Genomic DNA, 17,957 nt, shown 5'->3' with positions numbered 1-17,957 from the left:
AGTTGTAATTTAAATAATAATAATTTGACATTAATTTTCTTTCAGTTTCAGAAAATCTGCATTATTAGTTAATAGGTTATTAAAAGCGAGTGTTTAACGAGGTGTGCTATCGAGTTACACAGATCGCCCTCACAATAAGCATTATCTATTCACACTGCACGTGTTGTAAAATACTTCGCCTCTTTGCAAATACACTGCGTCTATGATGCGCTCTGTTAAGCCATTCAGTCGAGAGTTATTTTATGCATTAGGCTAAATGCGCGTTAAATTCCCGTCTCTCCGCAGAATTGAATTTGATCAATAACATATATATTCGCGAAAAATAATTCAATCGAATAAATTGTAGAAATGTTCAATGATTCGTTTCGAATTTTTTTAGCATTTGTGAGATACGAAATATCTTTCTATTTTTATATTTCAGTTGGAAAAAATAACGTTCATCGATATTAATATTGAAATTGAAATCTATCTTTTAAAAGTTAATATTAATTTATTTGCAAAATGATCGTATTTTCTCTCGTGTAATTGTTTCGTGATAAATTATGTCGTGTCACGTTTCTGTATGCAATTTTTTTTTATAAATTATAAATTAATGCAATTACGAGTATCAATTGGAATAATGGTATCAATGGATTCTTTCAATGCATCTTGTCAATTGTTATTCGATAATTATAAATTTCATTATTCATTTTCAATTAATATATTGCAAGTAAATTATTTATACACGATTTGAAGTGAAATTGCTATATATATATGGAGAATTAATTTTACGTATATAATTAGAATATATTACATCTACGACTATAATGTATAATTTTAACAATCAAGTGCAATTTGTCATTTATGCCATGATATTTCACTTAGCATAATAAAGTTTTCGTTACATATAGTAGAATAAAGTAGATTAAGATATATGAATTATACATGATCTGGCAAATAAATATTTAACAGTTCTTACATACATATATCATACTTTACCACATTTATCCGTAATCTGGATACAAGATTCTTTAAAAAATTCTCACAAAAACGTATTCACAGATATCTCCAAGACTGTCAATCACATTTATTCTAATATCAAACCCTCCACGCGATAAATTATCTCGTCAAAAGCTCATTTTCACGTACAATATCAGATAATTGGATAATCAGAAAAGTCTGACTATGGAAAAAAAAAACAGAAGAAGCCATATCTTACAATGTTATCACTGTTCTTCTCTATTTACATTTTCTGAAATCAATGAATTGTTTTACTAATTTAAAAAAAATATTATACCTTTATATTTGAAAGATACATTAAACAAACTTACTCTATCTTTCTTCCAGTTTCTCGAAGAAAAATCTCTAAGATAAAAGTTTAAAAACACACGAAAGAAACTCGTTCTACATCTTTTTCAATTGTTGTCCTCTGCCATAATAGAACGCATTACTTCACAAAGGGAAAAAAATCTGGAAATAAAATGCACACACGCACGAGAAACACACAATTATGGATCGACTATTAACTATCTATTGCCACTCACTGAGACTGAATAAAACAACAGGCTTCCAACGATGGAAGCCCCATAACTTTTTCAGTCAACCGCATCCCACGCGATTCATATTACGGAAAGTTGTTGGAGCAAAGTTTGGACATCACGAAGGTAACGAACCGAGCCACGTACTTCGCAATTAGCTTATACCGATGGATTTACCCTTCTTTTCTCGCGTGTTTTTTCTCTCTCGCCATTTCTTTATCGATATTATTCGATAATTGAATCAGATAACACGATGAATTTTTCAAATTCATCAAAAAGTGATTCCTTCCTTTTTTTCCAAAAGTTTGACGTTTTACATAAGATAAGTGAAATAATTATTTTTATATTACGAAATATCTGATGAATTGCTAATTTTTTTATCGAATATATACGAAGCTATTAACCTTGTTTAATTTCTTTAATATGTTGATTAAAATAATTATGCGCTATGAAAATTCTTGTGTATATTATTTTACTCGATGTATACGTGGGAATATAACAGGAATTTCTTTTTCTTTTTTTTTTTGAAGCGACATCAAATATTCAACCCCCATACCACGGCTTCGATTGAGAATACACGATTGTCCCTTTGGAATTAAAACCGGCGAGCGTCATGCGAAATTCCATAAATTCTTTATCATCTGAACGTCATATAGCCAACGTCTATACATCACCGATGCGTCGATGCGTTTCTCTGTGCCGTGACGCGGAAGGAAATTTAAATTTTTGAGGTCGTGGAAGAGATATGCATAACAAATTTTTGAGCAAGCTCGAAAATTCCACGAAACATCTCTAACCGTTCTAATTTTCCTCTCTTCGCGTATTTCTTATTTTCGTTTCTTTCCTTTTCCACACATTTTTATAATATAGGTTTTGTACTTTTCTGAAATTTTTATATTCAATTAATGGAGGAACTATGTGCGTTTTCCAAATGTTTATAAATGGATAGATATATACTTTTTTTTTGATTACAATTAACTTAATTATAATAATGACAATGTGACGAATTAAGTTTGTGATTATATTGTTTTCGAGGCAAATATTTTGTCAAATTATTTTGAAGAACAAAAGTTAACACTGTCTACGTTGAGTTTCTTTCTGGCTCGACTAGTTTTCAAGAGAAAAACTTGTTGACCTTGTTATTTTTCTCTTCATTTCATCTTCCCCTTATGTATATATATATATATATGAAAAGAAGAAGCCTTCTATCTTCTAGAATAATATTGAAAATTATTTATATGATCCAGATAAATATAATTGAAGATTAATTTAAAAATATATTTTATTGTAACTTTATGTTTACGATTATTGTAAAAATCTATTAATAAATATTAATACGAAGCAACTTGAAATAAATATAAATTTAAAATGTTTTTGATCCAACAATTTTTTTTAATAAATTTTCTTTAATCCTTAACTGAATAATCCATGAAGGATATTGAAATTTCGAAGAAAACTTTTACGATATTACCTTCTCGATATTTATATAACTTTAAAAACAATATCTTTTTAAAAAGTTTCACCAAGGAGATTCTTTTTAATTGTAATCACATCAGAAGTAGGGGGAAAAAAAATATAATTGAAAAACTCCTTAACTTCTAACCTTATAATAAATTTCTTTCTGAAAAAATTCATCCTTCAAGAATGATATTCAAAAGATACATACAAATATAATTAAATTTAAAGATAAAAAAAGATTCATCTCAAAATAAAAAGTCTTCCATTGTCTTTCTCATCTTTGTTTTTTCTTATCTTTTTAAGTATTTCAATCGCTATTATTATCATTGTACAACAAATTACTACAAGATTTCTTAACTTATCACTAAACTGAATAAAATAAAAAGCCTACTCAAAAAATATATCTTCCCTTAACATGTATCGTTAACAATAATTTTTAATCTATTTTCATATTAAGGAAAGTTCTTGTACATCTTATGGCTATCTTATTCAACGAAAATAAAATAAAATTTTCTTCGCTATAACGACGAATAATAATTTTTGATCCATGTAAAATTACCAAGAGAAAATTGCTTCACGATAAAAATGTACTCGATGTACAGTCACTGAAAGTTTATACATAAATATGTACGACCCATATTTCGAGGAATCGGAAACAATAGCGAGGGGGTGGTGACAAGACGGTGTCGAGCAGATCAAGCTTTACGATTCGTTGGGAAATAGTTTCAATGCAAAAGGGATTTCCACGATGCTCACGAGCATCGTACATTCTCGGCAAAAAAAAGAACATCTTCCACCGAGGATTCCTGCGTACGTGTGTGTGTGTGCGTGTGTATTACATATACATAAATGCACGCGACTCGCATAATCGAATCAGCGCATCAGGGATGTTACAGAATTGGATGGATTTCTTATATTCGAGTGATTTCGTCGAAACGAGGAACAGATAAACTTCTGAATAGGATATGTTAATAATAAATATTCGATTAAGAAAGAATAAAAAATCTCGACAAAGAAAATTAAATCGTGAATATATCATTGTTTTTCGTAAAATTTTTTTTAATACAATTAGAAGAATATTGATTATATTATTTTCAAATTTATCTCAATTAATATGAATGAAGTTAATATTAATACTTTTTTATTTTATTATCTATCCTATTTTTGTACTTTATTTTCTCTTTATCGATTTCGATGTAATAAAATAAAATTCAATTTTTCGTATTTGTATTTATTCGTTTTTTAAATATTGCGAAATAGGGATAAAGTTTATACAGAATGTAAAAGTATCATGACGGATTAATTTTTGATGAAATCTTAATATCTTTGAATGAAAACTTATAAAAGTAATAATATCAGAATATAAAAATAATATCGAGAACAATAAATATACACGCAATATACTATCAAGTTTAACAATCTGTATGATCTACCGTGATAACTTTTAATTAAAAAAAACATTTCTCTTATATACAGCTTGAAAGAGATTATGCAAAGGAGGTCAAGCTGAATCGATAAATAAATATTCTCCAGAGATCGATGTAATAGAAATTTTATAACAATACTTTAACACAGATTTGATACAATCTCTATATATCATTATTATATAAAGGAAATTAAAAGAAACTAATCATAAAAAAAAAAAACAAGGGATTCTTTTTACTAATTTCATAATTAATACAATTTAAATTTTCAATAAAATACAACTTAAAGAGATTGTATTCAACTATAAGAAAAAATATATAAATTCCTCTCTATTGTACATTGTTCCCTTTTCTATACGACTATGTATCAAAATGACGTCGATTTTAAATGCAAAATAACAATGGAAATGACGTGAAAGCGACGACTGAAGAGATAAAGAAAAACATGCCCTTGACGATACATTTTCTTTCTGCTCGAGAACTTAAATAGTTCTCAAAGTAAAAAAACTTCAAAGTAAAAAAAACATAAGGGATAAGGATTGAATGGCGATCATAATTCCAAGCAAACACACTGACCTATATCCTAGAAATGTATATGTATGAATAAATAGAATAATGGTTAAAGAGATAGATAAAATGCAAGCTTTTTTAAATTCCTTCTTTTCCAATATAATTAACCATAATTAATGACAAATATTTCTAGATATTTGTAGAAAAAAAATTATTGAAGAAGAAAAAAATAACTCTTTGATATTACAAATTTTACGCATTAAATACGTATATCCATCTGCTAGAACTTTTAAAAATGGATCATTGATAAAAGTCAATTATATATTTATAATATGAAGGAAAACATATTTTGATCTAATATTTTTGTAAAAACGAAAGATATACGGGTCATCAGGAAAATAGATAAAGAATTCTAGCGTGTGAACATGCAGTTAGGAGGATGGAAAGTCATAAAGAAAAAAGGTCAAATGAGCAAAGAATAAAAAATTGATTAAGCGTAATAATTGTTGCATATTGACCAAGACTTATTACTAGATCTAAAATCTTCTTTATACACTTTCTTTCAATCATTAAACATAAGATAGAATAAAGAAAATTTTCATCTGATATTCGTGATACGAAACTTTGAAAATTAATCGTTTAAAAATTTCATCGATTATCTGTATAATCGAGTATAGATTGTGAATAAATAACTTCGAATTTTTAAAAGCCTAGAACGTGGAAATAATTTGTGGTAAACAGGATGGACCCAAGTATATTATTAAAAAAAAAATAGATTATACAAGAAAAGTTAATCGCAAAGCATTTTATACTTTATTCTAAGTAAACGCTATGCGCTATAAAATGAATTTCAATAAAATTCAAAGCGGTTAGAAACTCTCCTGTTACGAGAGGACTTATCTTCAATAAGATATATTACTTTCCAACCATATTATCTCTTTATTCTTAAAGAGAGATATTTCCTCTAGAAAAAAAAAAAAACTAAGCCTCTTCTTTTATTATCTCCATTATATAATAGAGCTCAAGTGAACTACAAAGTTCAAAGGAAAGGATATTCGACGATAAACTTCTCGAATTTAACAAAGATCAACGATCTGTCAACGATCGAAATTAAAAAAAAAAAAAAGATGATGAAAAGAAAGGAGGATAAGAAAGAAGAAAAAAAAATGTAAAACTATGCCGATAAAGATGTTTAAAAAGCGTATCTGATCGAGAATTGGTCATGGAAAAGCGCGATAATACTTTCGATAATAGAATATCGATTTCCAATTAATCTGAAAAGGACGAACCATTGAATTTTAAACCGGGCGCACTTCAACGCCTATTATAATATACGTACACACGATGTATATGGGTTGCAACCTAGTTATGAGGCCAGAAATTCTCAATGGGATGGAAACTCTTGGTAGAAAATCTAGAGGAAACTTTAATGTCAGAGTTTTCAAACACGTTACTATTACCGCATCGAAACAACTTTTCGCCGTGAAATTTAAAATTTTACACAATCCCGAGAAATTTATCCCTCCTATAACGTTGTTTTATTTTAAAATAATTATTATTACTCGACACGAATTAATTAATATTATGTTATACGTTAAAATTAAAATATAAGAGAATAAATTAACACCAGAATTATCAAATCAGTTGATAGAAATAATTCACACGTTCTTTTTTTTTTTATTTTATTATTGCTATCAAATTATTATGTGATTGTATCATTACAATATCATTTAAGATATTTATCACAAATATGATAATTCTGTGTTAAAATATTATTGAACATGTAAAATGTATGTATGAATTATTGATTAGACTGGATTAATTAGATTGATAGATCTTTTTTTGTACCACATTTTTTTACACTCATTGACAAGTTCTAAAATTATATCCTGTGTCATAAGACGATATATCTATGTATAACATACATTATATTTTACATTCTTTATATTCATCGATAAATATAATTATTATGATAAAATAACAAACTCACCTTCTCCTCCATCTTAGAGACAACATCCTCGACGGCATTCTCCGCCGATTTCGCGATGGCTGCAGCTGCTTGCTCCTTTCTCGACATATGGCCGCGGAAAGATGCCTGGATTTTCGTCGCCGCTTCGCAAAGCTCTATCAACAAGAAAAAAATTATTGTTAAATTCAATGAACAAATTTCAGATACGTACGTTGTGCCGAATCTTGTCAAAAAAAAAAGATTTTTGTGACAATCTAAGGGTATCTTTCAAAGAAACTCTATTTTTAGCATTCATAAAATTTAAGAATTTATCTCGATGTATATTTGAATGAAATAAAAGGGATTTATGACTAATTTCTCTTTTTATTAAATAATTTTCTTTGCCATGTAACTGTTCTTTTAAAGATAATAAATTGACGATTTAATATCACCTCTCATAAACGTTTAAACGATTATCTTTTATTTTTCCAATATATAATAATTCACGGTTATTTTTAATCTTCCAATAAACCAATGAATTTATATTTCAATCGCATTTTACGAGTCAATAATACGAGATCTTTTATAAATTTGTTCCATTCGACAAATTTATCGTTTTATTATTTTTTTATTCGTCTCCCCTACTTATCTTTATTACTTTTCCATTTATTCCACGCCAAGAAATTGAAAAATAGTTTTATACGCTTATACAATTTGAACATGAGCTTTAACAGTTCGAAATCAAGTTAACCACCGTTCATTTCGTTAAACCGTGTCAACCACTTTGAAAAAACAATGGCTGACCCAGTTCTGAATCAATTCCAAATTCGGTGTATTGTGCGAATCCACCTGACTTGCGGTTGATCCAAAACACAGTTGTTCCGAATTTGATCCAGCAGAAAATCTATTAATTATATGAAATTATAATATAACATATCTCACAACGATGATAATATATCACGCATTAATTTTGACAAACTTATTTAAATAATTTTAAATAAATGTAACTCATTCGTATTCATCTTTAATATGCATTAATTGCCAGAAATAAATATATCGTAAACTGTCGTACCTTAAAACTGGAATAAACGCTATCAAAATTAGGAAAAACTTTGAACTGTTGTAATTCCGAGGATAACGATTTCCAGTTAACGAATGAAAGATCGTTAGAAGCATGGAACATTGCCCTTTAAAACGCCGTTTCATTTATTCAGATACGACTTCTCGTTTCCGAAATATCGTCGTGTAAAGAAAAGGGTAATTTTTGTTTAGCTATCTCCGTCCATGTCTCACTGACCTATCCCAAATTGCAGACAGGCGACAGACGCGATTCCTGGAAGAACGCGTTTCCAAGAAAAATATCAAATATCAACGAGATATGTTGAGCACTTTGTGTCTTTATACCTCAATAATTGATGGGATAGAAGAAAAATTTTTAATGGCAAAATTTTTAATTCTTCTTCGTGATTTTTTACATAAAAAACAATTAGAATTTTAACTGTAACTTTGTGTAATTGATCTGAATTGTTGTAAAACAGATAGAGATTTCGATTTATTATTCTTGTATTTATATATTATTTTTAGTTTTAAATAAATTTTCGAATCAATTTAAATGAGAAATATTTGATTTCTATTCGTAATTGAAGATAACAAGATATAGCAAGATTAAGTAGAAACTTTTTAATCGAAATTGGATTAAGTTCATCCTCTTTTCAGCCCTTAGCTTTTAGCTATAAAGTATAGTCTAAGCTATTTTATAACAGGGGATTAGTTTCGTTAATTTTTGATAAATATCAATTCGTAGTATTATTAAGTGTCATTGTCCAATTTCAAAATTATATTTAATCTTTTGAAGGGATAATAGAAATATCATAATTTCTATTTAAAAGCTTCCTTTGAAAAAAATAATTTTAATGAAATATATTAAATGATCCACTTCAGTGTTTTCCTCTCTTTTTTCATTATCACTCAATGTTTATTTCACTTTTCAACTTATAATAAAAAAAATTTTATGCATACCATTTAAATTCTTTTATTAATTTTTTATCAATTCCCATCAATTTCTACACTTTGCTGAAATATCAAAGATAGAAATATTTTATTAAAATTTTTTTTCAAATGAAATATACGCATAATAAGATTTTCTTACATTATAAACTATTTTTTTCTTCTCATCGTATTCCAATTAAGTGAAAAAATTAAAAATAAATACATCACACAATGAAGATTTATTTTTTAAAATATTTTCCTTTGCAAGTGCAAGTTAATAAGTTTACACGTAAAAATTCGCAAAAGTTATTATACTATGTAATATATATTCTTCATATAAAATATAAGAATATATCTTTATTTATATTGTATAGTTAGTCAATCTTTATCAACTAATCTTCGTCAGTCAATGTCTGAGAGTTAACTTCGTGTTAGCGATCCTTCAGTCAACTTCTCTGAGTTTGCTCGATGTCAACCTCTTTATTAATTTCTTGCGAATTTGCTCTCTGTCAACTAGCCTGTCACCCAACTTTTTCTTCTCTTCTAGAATTAAACGCAATTCTTATATAATTTCTCTTCCTAGATTTTCTATTAATAGAATGTATTCGAAAGAAAAACGATTAAAATTAACCTTGCAAATAAACTTAATTAATCGAATTTATAATGGAATAGAAAATTTCATCCATTCTCATAGTATCAAATCTAAATCCTCTTGTCTTATCATTCCCCAAACTCAATTTTCTCACGTTCCATAAAATTCTGATCATCTTCTGTCGCGAAAGATTTCAGATTTGGAATTGAAACTCAGAACATAAACCCATAAACCGTGTATCAAATAAATCAATCTGTCCTCTAAATCCATCTTCTCGTATAATCCATCGTGCTATAACTTCATCTATAGCTTCATCTATTAAAGCCAAAGTTAAAAATTAAACTTTGATACAAATCTACTGTCGATCCTTGTTTCGACAAGTTTTTAACGTGGCTCGATATTTCAAGTTATATTTTTTTTGACAATTCTTTAATCATATATCATTCTCTGTATAAATTCTGTTATTAATCAATTATATAAATTTTTACGGAAATTAAGGGTTAAAGGGTGTCTCGTCCAAATATTCAAATGGTTAAACCAGAATCTAAGTGGTTTAGCTCGTTGATTTATCATGGACACATTGATCCTCGAGATTAGGATGCCAAATAGTAATTACGTATGGAACACTTGGATCACGGATGAAATAGAACGCAACACGTAATTGGCTAATTTTCGGCTGATAATGCACGATCATTATTCGAACGGCAAATTGTAGACCAAGCAGGATTCATGGCAAGGAATTTCTCGATAAACTCTGTTATCGAATCGATTCTCCCTCGGCCTCATTCCGTATCACAAGTGTTACAAGTAAATGTTAATTGTGAATAGCGTTTTGTTCAATACAAATTCATCCAATTCCTTTTAATTAATCGAACTCCATCGTGAATTGTTTGCTATGAATATACAAAGAAAAGAAATTACACTAATTAATTATTCGAAAATATTTATATACCACGTTGCTCAATTTATATAAATATTAAAGATATATTTTTAAAAGATAAATTTTGAATACAAAAATATTAAATTCCTACGAAATGCATAAAAATAATTATGCAAATTAATCCTTTCGATAATATTTATATTATTTTTAATTTATATGTGTACATTCAAATTTTTTTTACAGATAGATTACTTGGAAACAATTTCCCTCCTTGAAAATAGAATCTTTCCAAGACAATAAGTGGTATAGCCACCTGCTACGGATAGATGAATCGAACAAATGGCTACCAGTGAAAGCAATACGCGAAACAGGGCAACGTAATGTCACTGCACGAGTATTGAATGTCTGTGGAAAAAATTGTCTCGCGTAGATATAGATTTGTTTTATTTTATCATTATCATATAACACATATTTTTATACGATTTCCTCCTTTTCGTTTTCGAATTTCAATTTACGGAATTAAAAATAATCGCGTTTTAATTAAACGCAAATCGAAATAGCGATCGTTTTTAATGCGAAAATAAATTTTCCTATGGAAAGAGTGGTGAATATGTAAATTTTCGATACAGATGAATGGTATTAAATTGTCGATGAAAAGTCATTTCGTTTCACCAAATTAATTCACGGCCAATCGATTATAAGATTTACAAATTTTAGAAGAAAAAAATGTAAATTTTGAAATTGTGCATCGATATAATATAATATAAATCGTCATGAATCACTCTTTTAATAAGATATTCACAATATTCGTTCAAACAATTAAGTTGTACAAAATGGAGATATTGGCTACACGAAACTTGTTCAATTTCTCAAAATTCTACCATTTTCCTTATTAATTAATTAATGTATCTCACATGACTTATAAAAAATATCGCTTATTTTATTAGCACATATTTAAAGCAAAACATTAAAAACATTAGAATATTCTAATGAACATTTATACAAACGAAATAATAAAAGTACTGAAGATATTTACTGAAACATTTTTGCCTCGACGACAGAATGTTTCACACTAAATTAATGGAAACAAATCAGTTGATAGATTTTATTTTTCTGAATCATTTACACGATTCCTCTAAAGTTATATTATGAATCAAGTCGCAGAACATTCTTTAATAAAATTAAAATGAATAAATATATGTTTCATGGTAAAAGGAAGTTATCTAAGATTAAATTAATCAAGTTGGGTGTGACAGTATAAATTTTCCAGTGGGGCCAGAGACAAGTGGCCGAGCCATGGCCAGATAATTAATCGTCCCGAGATAAAGTAACGAGGGACAATCGATTTTGCAACCCGTCAGCGTCAAACTTTTCCAAAGTTATTCGCTTTATCTGTATCTGGAATCGCGGTACACCCTTGACATTAAACGTTTCCATCAAGGATATCTATTGGCAGTGAACCTTTGTGCGTATCACAATGATAAATCTTTCTCCAAAGAAACCTAAAATCGATAAGAAAAGAAAAAATTGTATTCATGATCTTAGATGAAATATTTCATTATTACTTTCCATTATATTTTCTATATTCTCTTTGGATAATTCGATCCTAAGTCTTTTTTTTTTCTAATTTTTCTTTCCTTTCTTCAAATTTTTCAATAATTAAACCACCTTGGGTTAAATTCCAAATTCCTATTCTCCATTATTTTGTAAAATGTTCTCATGACAATACATCTTCCAGTTATATTTGTAGAATATGCATGCTTCTCTACTATTTCTATTTTACTTCAAGTTTCATTTCTTTTCTACCTTACATTTCTCGACATAAAGTTTCAAAGTATCGTATATTTATATCTTCCACATTAATCTCAGCAATATGCCACAATTATAATATCCTTCCTATTTTCAATTCTTTCATTTCTATTTCTCGCAAAAAGAAAATATACGCCTCTTAACTAATTAAAATACTGTGCCTCTGCAAACAATCAAATTATATTTCCAAGCGTAAAAAAAAACAGATTAATTGATAAATAATCTGAAAACACACTTGTGCACTTTGAACAATTTCTACGTTGTAGAAGCGTGTTCACTTCCTGCCATCATCCCTGTCTACTAAAGGTATATAAAAATTGCCTGGGAATATCTCGGCGAGCCACGCCTAAAAATCCGGGTCACGGAGAGGAGGGTTGCTTGGAAATCGTAAGCAATTTCTCCGGAATTTCCACGATCCCGAGTCAAAATTCTGGGAAGGTAAGAATCCGCCACGAAAGGAATCCACGTGGCCCCCGGGGAATTGCTCGGCGAGAAAACTGTCACGCGAGCACCAAGTTTATGACGAGTCTCGTTTGCGGTTTACGTTTAGGGAACATTGTCTTCTTCATCCACTCTACGAATCGTAGGATCTGATCTTTTCTCGTGTATCAGAGCATCGATGCTATCGTTGGGGAAAAAAGGGAACAAGTGAAACGTGAACGATGATTCTCGTCTTAAAATGCGATTCCTCCACGAAACTTGTTTAATTCTTAAAATTAAAATTGTTAAAAAGTTATTATCAGAATATATTGATTGGAGGGGCTATTTTGGAAATATAAATTTTTGTGAATGGAATAAGACAGTGTGTATAAGAAATAAGTAGAGTAAGATGATCGAGGAGAATGAGACATTCATTTGTCAAAGAAATGGATTAACTGTATGAGATGATAATTATCTAAGTGTAGTGTTGTATCTTATTCTCATTTCATCATTGAAACGACGAAGGGGAATTTTATTTCGCAAGAATAATAATTTTTAATAAGGCGGAGGAAATGTTATTCGCAATTTTATTTTACTATTCAAAACACGATATATGATCCACACAGAATTTTATCACAACTCGCTTGGCATTGGTGTTATGTTATCGTTATGGTTTTTGCAAAGCTAATAAAAATGTCAACTGATAAACTGATTGCATGAGAACAGAAATGTAAACGTGCATATATATGTATGTATATATATATTTTTTTAATTTATTATATCTGTTTATTATTAGTAAATGTTGTGAACGATGATTAAAAGCTAAATTTTAGGAATAAAATGAATTAAATTGTGCCTCTATTCGTTACATGTTCAGAATTACAGTGGAATATTGGATATTAATACTGCAACATCGTTGGAATTTCAAACGAAATTTTTATAATTACATTAAAATCAATTTCCAATTTTAAACGGATTTCGAAACGTTGTAATTTAACACGTTTATCGTATCAGTTTTTATTAAAAAACGTGAGAGCACGTGTTACGACACAGATATAAAAAGAAAATATTTCTCTATATCTTCCACAGTTTCAAACTTGCAATATTAGAAATATTAATACTCTATGAAGAATGAAAATTATATACCTGATAACGCGAATATATCTCGCCATTTTATCCGCTTTAATCTATATTGGATATTGTTTGGGATATATATATATAACGAATTAATTATAACGAGGTAAACATCGAGGCTGCATCGCGAAAATCTCTTATAAAAATACTCTCCAACGTACGATATGCAAAATCAATTAATAAGTTCGAAATAAATTTTAACATTACCGCAATATTTTAATTTTAATGTAAAGATATTTCATTAAATTTATCGAGGAAGAAGAAGAAAATACACAAAAAATTAAATCACCTTGCTTTCTTTTTCGAAATCATATCATCAACATGACAAAACTAATTAATTCACGAATACGAAAGACTTATTTGAGGGAAAAAAAAAAAAAGAAAAGAAAAAAGAAGAGTTCGAACTTTCGATTGTCACTAAAAAACTGATACATCTGATACAAGATTCAACGGAGCGTGAACGAGGGAGGATGATTTAAAATTCAACAATGGCCCCTGTACAATTTAATGCGGCAAAGGATCGCGCCAAAAATAGTGCAACGTTTCCTGGCACACGAGGTTACGTAAGAGGCACATAGGCACCATAGACTTGTACACACAGACAAGGGGGGAGTGGAGGGAGGTCGTAAATTCTTTGGCCCGCGACGAAGGAACGAAGGACGATCTCGAGACGAGATTGGCAGGAAAAGGAGAAATTTCTGTAAAATTAAAGGGTTCCCCTTTGGGAACGATTTCGAGGGTTGGTACGTGACACTCACCCTTATCGTCGGCGCGGAACTCCTGCTGAAGTTGTTCTTTGGTTGGCTCTGAGCTTGATTTGGTCCCCGTCTGCTTCGTCGAGGATTCGATATCTTTCATACTCTTCCTGGCGTGGTGGCCGCGGAACGCCGCTTGTATCCTCGTCGCGGCCTTCTCCCTCTCCGTCTTCTCCTCCTCCTCTTTCTTCTCTCCCCCCTTCGACTCTGCCTCCTTCTTCGAATCCGCCGCCGATTGCCTTTTCTGCGACGATTCTTGCGAATCTACTTTCGCCGGACTGCTCTCTCCTTTCGTGATATCTGAAAATTTATCGAAAATGTTAAAATGGAATGTTAGGGATATTATTGCAAATTTTCTGAAAATAAAATATATTTATCCGTATGATTGTCTGTTTTATCGAATTTGTACAATTTCCTGAAGTTTGTACAAGCATTATTCGTATTGCATGTTCGTTCAAATGAGTGTACCATCGTTCGCCAAGAGATTTAATCATAGACATCGAGAAATGCACGTACGCGTATATTATTCTCTTTGAGGCTGAGTTTCGCATGGTTGTCTTGATTAAACTTTACCTTTCGTTCCTTTGAGAATCGGTGCTACCCAGATACCGAGGTAGAATTCTGAATTTCTCTATATAACATCGGTGCAAGAAATTTATCAGAGTTTTTAATTATTGAAAAGAAGAATTGTTTCAATATTTCTTAATATTCATTAAGAAATAATAATTGGTAGAAAGAAAGGATTTACAATCAATCTTATCGAGATTTGTACAAGTTTATTTCGTGTATCTAATCAATTTAGAAGGATCTTTAAAATAAAAGAAAATTGTAAATAATTATGAAATAGAAATGTGAGGTTAAAAGCGATAATAATCCATCTCGAGGATAATATCATTGTTTTAAATTTTTAGAAATTTTTTTGTTAAAAAGTTTTTTTCTTTAATGAAATAACAAGAGGGCAAAAGCAAAATTCCATTTGCGACGACCGAAAGGGACACAAAAGGGAAGTAAATTATTTTTTTCTTTTTATATATTAAAATCTAGGTCATCCTCGTACGCTCTAATCAAAAATGGAAAATATAAAGTCTGACACAATCCTGTCTTTTCTAACACGACGCAGCTAATTCGTCTGCCATCTCTATGACTCGTGCTATGCAACAACTTCTGTATCTTTGCTTAAACGAAGAGCACGTATCTTAAACAGGTATCATAAACGTGACGAGAAAGGAGGAAAGAAAAAAAGAGAGGAGAAAAAGAAAGAAAAAAAGAAAAGGGGGAAAAAAGAGAATATACTCCCGGTGGTATCACAGTGATAAAACACAAAACAAAACAGGACAATGAATCATTGCCTGTACACCGTTAGTGACACTTTGCATGCATGTGCACGTTTCCAGTTACGCGAGTATAATTACTGGTTTAGCCGTCGTTTCGTGCAGGATCTATTTTCAAGGTGCATCGCCTTTTTTCGCCGGTTACACGCCTCAAGGAATCTCTCTCTCTCTCTTTCGACCCCCCAAAAAAAAGAAAAAAAGAAAAAAAGAGGAAAATGGTGTCTGATAAACCCGATGAAAAGAGGGAACAAAGGTGTACCACGTGTAGGAATTAAAAATTTAAAAAAAGGGAGGAGAAATTTATGAAAAGCAAATCGCGATGCTTCCGACCTGATTTCGAGACAATTTTTTTTCAGAAGCATAGAAACTCTTGGAGGGATATTTTAAAGGGACCGAGCAGCTTGAAATATTTAATCAAATTATTACCGCAGCCAACTCGCAAAGTTTTTTATTTATTCATGCATCGAGTATATAATTCCACTGGAGAATTCTTACTTTATGAAATGAAAGAAACGCGAAAGTCCACGGATCGATTATATCGTTCAAAAAGTTTTATCTCGGATTAAAAAAGAAGAAAAAAGCATTGAAATTTTTAAAAAGTTAATTGGAAAATTATATTCCAAAAGTAATATTCGTTATATTCCACTGTATCTGAAAATTTAATTGAAAACAAAATTAACAAGATGCACCTTCTTAATGTTTATTCGAAAACAAATTATTCCAATTCTCTTGTGTGATGCACAAAAATTTGCAATATCGACCGAGATTTTCTTTATCCCTTCCTTCTTTATCACTAAAAAATACGGGAGGGAGATTTACGACCTACTAAATGCAAATGTAAAAACGTCGAAACGTTTGGGGATGGAAAAATGATGGTGGTTATGAAAATTTCCTCGAAAAGTTGAACGATGTACAATTTTTCATTTTGCTTAAAAAGAATGGAGATCTCTTAATTGATGATTTCACGATAAATTCAAAACGAGACTGATTTATTTCTGATGAAACAAATAAATTTACTTCGTATCGAATTTCCTGAATACTGTATTTATCATTGCTTGATTTAACAAATTGGTTAAATGGGTTAATTTTATTTGTGTATTTACGAATATATTGCACTATTGTGGAAAATTATAATATAATAAAAAGAAATTTAATAAATTTAATACACATTTAATATTTTTATCAAATTAAACTCAATCAAAACAAAGATCTTTGAAACAACTTTTGCATCGAGAGAATAATAAAGGTTGTTAATTACCTTTTTCAAGTCTCGCCTTCACCTTCGAAGTGCAATTCACAGTTTTTGCAAGGTCAACACGCGATAATCAAAATATATATATACAATTTCGAAGCTCTTCGACGATTAAGAGAAGCAAACTGATGATCGTTATGGAATGGAAAGTGAGATTCATAGCGCCATGTTGTAACGGAGGAAATTAGTCAAACAACTGTGGGGGATAATCGTGAGAAATAAGGTTTTATCGGGGAGCTAATTGACTTCGCGTTTCAATTTCTATCGTGCGCATTTGTAACCAAGTTTAACGATCGATTTCGCATTGCATTTCATTTTTGCGTGTGATTTAGTAACGAATATGAAAGAAATACGAACATGAAGTTAATTTACAAGTTAATTATTCAAAGAGATATTAAAAAGGTTCAATTATATAAAATACACTTTAAATTAATATCTTCGACAAACATTAAGCTTGGGAATATAATAATTACAATTACTGAACCGATAGAAAATGGAACCTAATTTTATATTATTCCAACTCACCTTGCGCAAGTTGTTTTAACCTGTACATTTATACGTGTGCTTTAAAGCTAACACATTAGCGAAGCCAGGATATATAAAAGCAAACAAAAGCAGCCTTCACTTAAAACGTTAATTTCTCACGGAAATATATTTTTACCCTTCACCTATATGATTCTCAAAATGACGAGTAAATTTCATTAAATCATCCCTTCCACAAAATTGTACATCTGAAAAACTGAGGGCTGATAAAATAATCCCTAGATATATTCTGCAATACGTTTTCACAAATGAAATATTCACTGTAAAATATTTTTCGAGCCAACATTCAATATTACGCTCTTCATTCTGATTCGAAACAGAGGAGCAGATCGTCGTCTTCGATATTTCAACGAAAAAAAAAAAAGCAGAGAGCAGCCATTGAACGGTAACGCATC

General features: G+C 30.0%; 1 protein-coding gene across 2 annotated transcripts in view; it reads right to left on the bottom strand.

Moving 5' to 3' along the window:
• Positions 1–17,957, bottom strand: part of LOC552020 (neuromodulin) — an 89,935-nt gene that overhangs the window by 31,095 nt on the left and 40,883 nt on the right. For both annotated transcript variants that reach the window (XM_006561089.3, XM_026439023.1), the window contains exons 2-3: positions 14,440–14,736; positions 6,900–7,033 (exon numbers count right to left, since the gene is read on the bottom strand). In XM_006561089.3, the coding sequence (XP_006561152.1) occupies positions 6,900–7,033; positions 14,440–14,736 (431 nt within the window). The remainder of the gene's footprint in view (positions 1–6,899; positions 7,034–14,439; positions 14,737–17,957) is intronic.

This window comes from Apis mellifera, linkage group LG2 (assembly GCF_003254395.2).
Source record: "Apis mellifera strain DH4 linkage group LG2, Amel_HAv3.1, whole genome shotgun sequence".
In the NCBI taxonomy this organism is placed as follows: Eukaryota; Metazoa; Arthropoda; class Insecta; order Hymenoptera; family Apidae; genus Apis; species Apis mellifera.
Note: the sequence above shows the minus strand (reverse complement) of the source record. Positions and strands in the feature narration are given on the sequence as shown.